At 37.9% G+C, this 9,549-nt stretch overlaps 1 protein-coding gene across 3 annotated transcripts in view; it reads left to right on the forward strand.

Moving 5' to 3' along the window:
- Window positions 1-642, forward strand: part of LOC122084279 (WD repeat-containing protein 26 homolog) — a 23,994-nt gene extending 23,352 nt beyond the window's left edge. For all 3 annotated transcript variants that reach the window (XM_042652407.1, XM_042652387.1, XM_042652397.1), the window contains exon 5: window positions 193-642. In XM_042652407.1, the coding sequence (XP_042508341.1) occupies window positions 193-429 (237 nt within the window). In that variant the 3' untranslated portion in view covers window positions 430-642. The remainder of the gene's footprint in view (window positions 1-192) is intronic.
- The last annotated feature ends 8,907 nt before the right edge of the window (window positions 643-9,549 follow it).

The following is a 9,549-nucleotide window of genomic DNA, read 5'->3' on the forward strand; positions in this document are numbered from 1 at the left end:
GGGGGGGGGGGGAGTGCATCCTATTTGCTATTAATGCATTTTAAGAACCAACTATATTTTCTCTGCACTTTCCAGCTTTCCTTTCACATCCTCGGAGGAGACAGGTCTGTAATGCTTATATGTGCACCTCTCATTAGCAATTAATGCAGTTGTAAATCTTGGTGGTAATGGGTACTCTACTACTATCAACAGGTATATATATGGCATAGAGGAACTGGAGAGCTCCTGGAGACGTTGTCTGGACACTCTGGAGCTGTTAATTGTGTTAGCTGGAATGCTGCCAACCCCCACATGTTGGCATCTGCGAGTGATGACCGTACAATTCGTATCTGGGGTTTAAATCGTGTTAACCTCAAGCGCAAGGACGCTTACAGTAATGGCATCATCCATCACTGCAATGGAGGAAACATAAGGGCAAATGGAGAGTAAAAGAAACAAAAATATTACTTGAATTGGTCGGATATTAGTGTTAAATTGAAGCCCATTGTGTTGTGTAAATTCTCTTCCTTCTTTGTCTTGGCATTCATGGCAAACAAGCATGTAAATTCTGCTACTGCTATCTGCCAATAAACCATTTTACTGATGAACATTTTTTCTGAATCTCTCCCAATTTGTTTTGCTAATTGAAGATTGTTCAAAGCATGGGTTTTCTTTTGATAGACTAGTCTGTATTGTTTATTGTTTTTTTCAAGGTGCATTGAAGAAAAGGTGTAATTTCCTTGCCAGGCATTACCATCCCTTGGCTCCATCAGCATTTACTCAAAGCCCTGAGTCTTCCTTACTGTAATTCCAGAAACTATGAAAGCACAACCATTGAGCCCATTTGCCCTTTCTCACTTCAGTCTCTGGTTCTGTTAATCTGATCCTTCTGAAATCAACTGGTTGCATGTGATTCTCTATTGCAATTAATTGTACTGTCACAACAGCTCATCAAATGATTATTAAGAAATGAATTGATCTCTGGAGTCTTTTCGAGAACACGTGAAATGATTAGATTTTACTTTTAATCAAATGATTATTAAGAAATGAATTGATCTCTGGAGTCTTTTCGAGAACACGTGAAATGATTAGATTTTATTTTTATTGAAAGAAAACGTGTAAAAAAAAAAGAGGTTACACATTATTTGATACCTTAAATGGCGTCGTTAAGAAGTTCGCTTAATGGTTTATCTGTTGATTGAATGAAATACTCAATCCTTTCCCTGATAAATTCTACGGACCTCCAACTATAAAAAGCTGCAACAAAGTGAGACTGAAACAATAAGCACTTGACCATCCTGCATTGCTAGTAATTGGTTCATAGCTACCATCACAAATCACGACACATGGTGCCTTACTTGACATCGATCTTATGGTAGGTCTCATGGTAGATCCTCTATCCCCAAATCATCTTTTGGCCAAGATGATTCATTGATATGGGACATAAAGATGAGTTGAAAACCAATTCCTACAGAAGAGGAAGAATCAAAGAACTGCATGGCAAACATGCATAGAAAGATAAGGTTGAAATCATCAAAACACTTTCTCTTCCCCACCTTGATATTTGCCTTTTGGGTTAAGTTTCTTGTAGCAAACATAAACACACATCAAATCTATAATCCAAGGCTGTTTTTTTTTGAAGTATTTGTAAAATGCATTCCAAGAAATCATAAGAGACATAGTCCTAGTCTTCTTAAATATTTGGACCCATTATTTATTTGTCATCTTGTCTTTTCAACTTTAATATTTTGTGGGTCCCTTGATTCTCATTTCCTATCAGAAAAGCTCTTATACCCAGACACGAGCATGCATAATTATTGTCTTGCCTTCATGAAATAAAAAATTTCATCCATATTGACGCCCTTATGTGATCTCATTGACCCCGCCTTTAATGTAGGACCACATGATCTAGCAGCTTTCTCTTGCCTATATCATCATGGTTAAACACAAAAACCAGAATTGGGCTAGTTTAACTTGCAGAGTTTATAGTATGACTCCATATCCATCAAATCCACCTCATGCACAGAGAATCAAAATCACATGAGTATTAGAGATTACCCACCAGAAAATGCAGGTTCATGGACTCGGTAGTGTCCTAAGACCTCATAGGAGAAGTCATCTACCGGATGAGATCGTCACTCGTCGGTGACTCGGTGAGGTCCGGCAGAGCAGCCCTAAGGCTAGGAGAACTAGTCCAGGTGAATTGAGATACTCTCCAGAGCGGAGGGAATCCAAAACCCCAGCAGGCACGAGGTGTGCTCAGCCTATTGCTGCTTTTAGGAGAATGTTTTCTGAGTGTGCTCAGCCATTTTAGATAAATGAAATGACCGTCCCACCCTATTGATGCTTCCAACTGTGATTCCATTGGTCCTATACTGGTGCAATCCCTACATTTTTGGACAAGAAAACATTCTCCTTTTTTTTTTTTTTAATGGAAAAAGAATCGTCCTTGGTCACGTCTTCTATGCCCTGATACGGCCAGATGTGAAAGGGCCGCCCTACCTTCTGAACAGAGTACTAGGAGTCTGGATCAGGTCCTTGTATGAGAACTATTCTCGTTTGGTGCCTGATCCACAAATGGAATCCACTCAATCTCTCTCTCTCTCTCTCTCTCTCTCTCTCTCTCTCTCTCTCTATCTCTTTTTTAACAGGTTTTCACAATGGATTCCAGTTGGATCAGCTGTACGAGGACCTGATGCAAACTCGTGTACTAGTCGATGCCTCCAACTGCCTTTCCATTGGCCTTTGCACTAGGCATAGTTAGTAAGTTCGCGACGGCAATAATACGACAATGGATACATATGAAAATTAAACGGGGACAACAATACTTTTTAGAATTTCAGCGTAATAAACACGTTAGCCCATGATACGGGACATGTTTATTACAGTAGCTATGTAAAAATCCAGGTAAAAAATATGATTATATTTTAGTTTTAAGAATGAACTAAAACTGACTGTTTATAATTAAATTCTAATATCCCATGCTTTCATGAACACCTAAATCCGATCTAGCTTTCCAATTGGGAATCATTTCTAAAAATGTTATTTTTTTTTTACATCTAATATTAATTAAGTTTAATCACGTCTATCATAGAAAATACTAATAGGTGATCCATTGACCATTTTCTATCATATCAAATAATAATATATATTTGTAAAAATAAATAATGGTAATAACATGTGGATAATCATTTAACAAATTAAAATATCATCATTGATATTATCTTATCAAACGAAAAAAATCCACAACCCATATTGATGTAGATCTAGATTCTAAAATTAGAATTAGATTGCTTATATGTTTATTCAGATATTCAATAATTCAATCGTAGTAATCGACGACAGATTCATAATTAAGGTAAGATTTTAAATTGGATGGAAAAATTGTAATAAAGTAGACTTAATAGGATAATGGATAGGAACAAAAGGGTGGACACATATGAATTTGATTAATAGATTTAAGACATGCTAGGAATGAAATTAAATAAAGGGTATAAGATAATAAAGGAGAGAGGAATGAGCAATATGGAAAGAGAGATTATAATTAATAAAATAAGAAATAAAGAATAAGCGTGTCATCCACATTTTTTCTCAAAATCGAGAAACCTACGAAAGGAGAGAAATGTTGTTTTGACTTTTGAGGTTTGAGTTTGTTTGTTTGTTTTTTTTTTTTCCCCTAACTAAACGTATTATATGTATTTTATTTGTGTATAATACAAGTACCTATAGAATATGCGTATAATATAGGTTTTCTAAATTAATATGTCAAATTACGACTTTTTTATTGAAACATTCAAATATGACGAAAATACACGTATTATAAGCGAATTTACTATGGCACTAGCTACGGTAATAGCCACGCAACAAAGGGATCAAGGGTTGTTATATGTTTTTTTGTTTTTTTAGGTGAAAGGGAAAGAGAGCAGTCCCAAACATGATTTCAAGTATTGAAAATGTATCCATCGTATTGACTTTATCGTATCGACGTCCATTGATACTGATACTCGATCGATCTGGATTGATTACCTGTATCATTTCAGAGTAAACCGTGGTATCAGAGCCACGGTTGTGGTGGATTCGGTTTACTTTTTGCAGATTTCTTTTGTTTTGTGTAATCATTTTATTTCTTAAGTTTTTCGACACGGTATATGCCTTTGGACTCTTGGGAGGAGTGGCAGAAGAGTGTAAGACCACTTTTGTGCCCAAGTTATGTTGGAAATACCATCTTAAGACTTAGATCTAGGTGATTACCCCTAGTTTAAGATATCTCAATCTTTGAATCGTCTACCCCGCTCCATGTCGATGAGATCAGCAAGTGAGGCGAGCACAAGTTCTAATGTGCTCAATTATGATGAATAAACCACAAGAATAGACCGATGACTTCAAAGCTGGGATATGCCCAAAATTTTAAGAAATGACATCTATGATTGAGACTAGTTCGGCCTCGAAACAGTCAAGATCGTAGAACAAACCATTAATTTCACCCCTCAAACACAAGAAATTCAACTTTTTGATCCAAACACCTTACAAGAATTATACAAAGATCACAAATATAATTATGTCCATATTGGATTAGTCCAAGTGGCCATCAAACCTCTTCACCAAGAAGGACTCAACACTTCCATGTTAGCCCTTCGTGACCAAAGATTCCTTGATTTCAATTATTCCCTGCTGGGAGCCATTGAAACTAGCCTTTGTTATGGACCTGTTCATTTCAATGGCTACCCAAATATGTTCATAGCCCTTGAGGACCCAAATATTTTACATTCACTCAAACTTAACCTCAAAACCCACGGTTACAAGTTGATGCACGGAACCATTCCAATTCCATCATCCATCGCATAAAATACAAAGCTATGAAATCTGTCCAACCCCGTGCCAAACGAACATCTTCAAAAGGCCAAACCCTTTACCTTGAAATTGATTGCATTCAAGGTCAAATTGTTTATCCAAAACTTTGTCGTTGGGAAGATATTACTTTCCCTGAGGAATGGCAGCTGCAAACGACTGCAATCCCCCCTTAAGTTTCTAACACGAGTATCCGTTCTATTTCCCAAGATTTAGACGGACTAGTTTCCATTAGGTTCAATCGAAAAACTTCTCCTCCTGTTTACCAAAGTTCAAGAAGGTCATGCTTTGATGCATCGACTTCTTCCGACATAGGTAAATGGATTAACCAAAATAGGACCCCGACTCCTATCTCAAACCTTGCTGGTGTCCATTCCAGTCAAAATATTGTCTATGGAACTTACGAAACTACTTCTACCGTTCTAGAAACAGCCCCTTCTGAGGCCCCTGACCAGAGGTCTCCTACACAATCTGAGGTTGAACCACTTCCTAGTGATCCGAAGAATCCCGGAGTTCACATGATCCAAATAGAAACAAATTACCAAATAGACAAACCATTACTTCGAAACGATTTTGAGTCACTCAAAAACAAACAAAAAAGTGAATGGTTTTTAACAACCTTTAATCTAGAACAACAAGCCCAAATCCGAACAAACTGGTACAATTTTATGACAAACCTTAAGACAAATGTTTTCTTCTTTACATATTTTGATATTTATGCCCAGGATAACAATATCTATTATCCCTGGCATAATCAGGTATGTACTCAAACAACTTCTCACAAATCTTAGACCCTTTATGCCGGTCCAACAACAACTGCTATCCATCCCCCGGTGGAAAATATCAAACATGACTACAAAAATAATGAAATAACTGTTTCCCCGTTCAAAGTTGCAGAAAAAGATGATCCTAACAGAAGACAAATTGAACAATTAAACTTTACAAACTTAAATCTTCAAACCATAGGTAATCAACTGTCCAGAGTTGAAAACCTTGTCCAACCTAAACCAATAGCCTCCTCGTTTATGATGCCGGCTCCAATCCCAACTTCTGTTCCTTTATTCAAACCTTATAATATTCCCCAAAGACAACAACTCGCTCTTAATAAATCATTTTTCTTAGACCAAATTAATCAACGCCTTACCATTCTGAATACTGCTGAAGCACATTTAGATACAGATAATCCACAAACACCTATTCAAAACCAGCATTTGGCTGAACCTTCAGCTGCATCAAACAATAGAAGTGTTCGCACCATTATAGGATGTTCTTCAGACTCTTCTTTGAGCTCTGAAGAAGATGACTTTCCCCAAATTAACCAAATTGGTCAAAGCTCAACCTAACATCCGGTCTTCCCTGACCTCCAAATTGAAGCTAGAGGAACTGCTCCTCAGGCTTCATACCAAAGTGGTATTGTAATATCCCGCTTCTTAAACCCGGTCTGATTTCGCGGTTGAACCGGTTTAACCATGCAGGAACCGAGCCAGAGGATATTAGAGTGGGTTCCTTATGGGCTATGATGGCACGGGTGACCTTAAACACCGGCTGGCCCGACAAGTCCGAGCCAGTGCCAGAAGAGACGGGAGTGCCCAAACCGTGTACGTGCACCTACCATAAGGCTATGTACGGGTAAAACAGGTATTATATCTGTATTTTAAGATATATACGTAGGCTACAATGTATGCTTGGGGTGGGGTTTGAGCCGAGGTCCGAGCCCGGTCAAAATCCCAAGTTTTGACTCTCGGATGGGTATGTCAGGTGGGTACACCCACCCACCTGAGTGACCCATCCATCACTATTCACTTAAGTAGGAATAGTATATAAAGCTTTATGACTTTTCTTTCCATTTATTACCCCCGTACGTTTGGTGAGAAAAGTAAAGAGGAGAGAGAAAAAAGAAAGGGAAGAAAGGAAGAGGAAGAAAGGAAGGATTCAGCGGCGCCGAAGCTCGATCTTGCCATTCCGGTGCCGGAAGAGTAATCTTCAACGCGAGATCTACAGTTGGAGGTAAGAAAAGCTGGGTTTTATGAACATTAACCATACCCACGCTTTAAACCCTTGATTCGAGTATGATTTCTTAAGATCTTGTAAACACACTTTGAAATGATGATTCTAAGGCTTAATAGATTATTTATGTGTTGATCTTGAAGGATTTGAAGAGATATTGACAAGGTAGAAGGAGCATTGTGAGTTGGAAGTGATTTGGAGGGTTTGAAGTCATTCTTGAGCAAAGAAGGTAAGATGGTTCCCTTCACTTAAATCTAAGTTAGATCTAAGGTAGAACCATCCTATAGGACTTTAAAGGTGTGAGGAATGGGTTGAGAAAAGCCCCATTTGGGTCCCCAAGGAATGGAGGAAGATGAGAAGAAACTGGGGTTTTTCCGCCAAAACCGGCGGGTACAACCGGTGGGTCCCTACCCACCTGAGGCACCCACCCGAGAGGGACCAGGGGGTCCCTGGCCAAACCNACATGAATTGCAGTTTCCATGCATATTGAAAATAAAAATGAAACAACTCACTTAGATATAATAATAATAATAATAATCTTAAGCCTCTTAGTATGAAAATTCCTTTAAACATACAAGTCTATTGATACATACATGGATGACGAAAAGGTTAAAACAAAAAGGAACCTTCCTAAAGGCTTCACTTCTTTTCCTCAATTATTCTTAGGTGGGTGGTGTATTGGTACTCCGTAATCAGAAGTGAAAGCTACAAAACCATTAACCCTAATGGCCTTCTTAGAAAGAAGACTTCTATCTCTCAATTTACAGTGTACATTCAATAACTGCATCCCTTCACGGTCAAATTTTCCAACAGAATGAGCTGCACCTGAAATCTTTGGAGTTTTTCCATTCATAGTTTCTTCTTCCATCATATTCTTCCATAAGGTACTACCCTGCAACACTTTCCTTCCTCCCAGCCTTTTGTTGATGGTAGCAGTGGCAGGAACGCCCTTGAAAAGCTCCTGCTAACATAACCCTTCTGATTTAGACTAACAATCTCTTCAAATAAAGTAAAAGATACAAAATTAACGGACGAAAAAATAGATTTACTTAACATTCCACCTTCGGCATTGCCATCAGCAAGGAGCAAGACAAATCTGTTCTAATGATAACATATTGGAAACAACGAATAACAATGGAAAGCGGTGAATCTTCACGTAAGTGAATGTACGTGAACATCCCTGATCTGTGGATATGACATCTGTTAAATGAAGAGACAGAAAATAAATGAACCTACCTTTGAAGCAAATACAGCATCAACTCCAGTTGTCGCAATCCCATTGTTTTCGTTCGTCACTATTGCCTTGTCGGTTGCTACATAAAGAGTTCAAGAGTTAGCCACACACTTCAAACCTTCATAGTATAGTAAACCAATTTTGATATTGTAACTAAATGAAGAAGAAGACGAAGAAGAAAACCAATTTTGATATTGTAACTGAATGAAGAAGTATGCACCTTTATGGGCATGTACAACACTATCCCTTAGGGCAACATAAGTGAGGAGAAGCCCAAGAACTAAGTAAGCAGATCTTAAAAGGACCATCTTTGTGTCTTCCTTCCTTCTTTCCTTGAGTATGTTTGGTTTTTGCTCAACAACAAATGAGAGTAAAAATGGACAAGAGCATATGGTTTTATGGAGAGAGTCCAAAGTTCCAACCCAAGTCAAAGCTAGGGTTCCAACATCTCTTTTTCTTTTTCTTTTTTTTTTTTCTATTTTTCTAGAAGATTTAACTAAAATAAAAATTTGGCTCTGTCTATAGTAACACATAGATCTTTGGGAGACTCAAAAAACAGAGTTGAAAGCTTGAAAAGTTGAAAGAGTGGCTTTGTGGGTTGGCTAAAGGGTATGACTTGGGAATGGAAGATACGGGTGTTTGTGCCTGTCAACTACCATGCATGCAACAAGGTTAGGGTACCCACTAAACCTAGGGTTCCTATATTATTAATTAAATTTAAAATTGTTTATATTTTGGGGATTCTCTAGTCCCCATGTAAACATATAAATAATTAGAATACGGTCTAAGGTAACTTTTGCATTAGTATCATGCGGACTCAAAAGTGAGTCACATTCAAAGGTAGATGCCAACTTGTCTATGGCACGGTTTCTTATAGTAGTGGAGGCGATCCTCGCTAACCATGGCTTAAGCTTGGCCGAGTGCCCCTTAAGTGTGAAGGGACAACTCTATTTCAGATTAGCTAACCTCATAAGTCTCAGGTTTTGGCTTTTGAGTAGGTTCAAAGTGGTCCAACCTAGGGAGAAGTGCCCTAGGGTTTAGGGTTCGAAGTGCATCTTTGTGATAAGGTCTAATCAGAATCGTATCTCTACAAAAACCGAAATTTTGAGCTAAAATATAGTTTATTTCTTGAGATATATATATATATATATAGAAGTAGACTAAGGACCCGTTTGGTATAGTTCTTAAAAAACGTTTCTATCATTTTTTCGTTTCAATAGAACGGAAAAACGTTAAAAATTGTTTGGCAACCATATGATGTATTTCAGTTTTTTTGAAACAAAAGTTGGAAAAAAAAAAAACGATTTGAAGGACCGAAGACGGAACGACAAGAGCCCGTTCTGTCCAATAAGTTTAAAATGAACTATTTTACAACTTCACTCTCCAAAGTTCCCAATAAAATACTCGCCCTCTTTTTTCACCTCTGCCTTTTACGTTTGCGCACATAGAGCTGGAGAAGAAGAAGACCGATCACCAGAGAA

The sequence above is a fragment of the Macadamia integrifolia genome, chromosome 1 (assembly GCF_013358625.1).
Source record: "Macadamia integrifolia cultivar HAES 741 chromosome 1, SCU_Mint_v3, whole genome shotgun sequence".
NCBI lineage: Eukaryota > Viridiplantae > Streptophyta > Magnoliopsida > Proteales > Proteaceae > Macadamia > Macadamia integrifolia.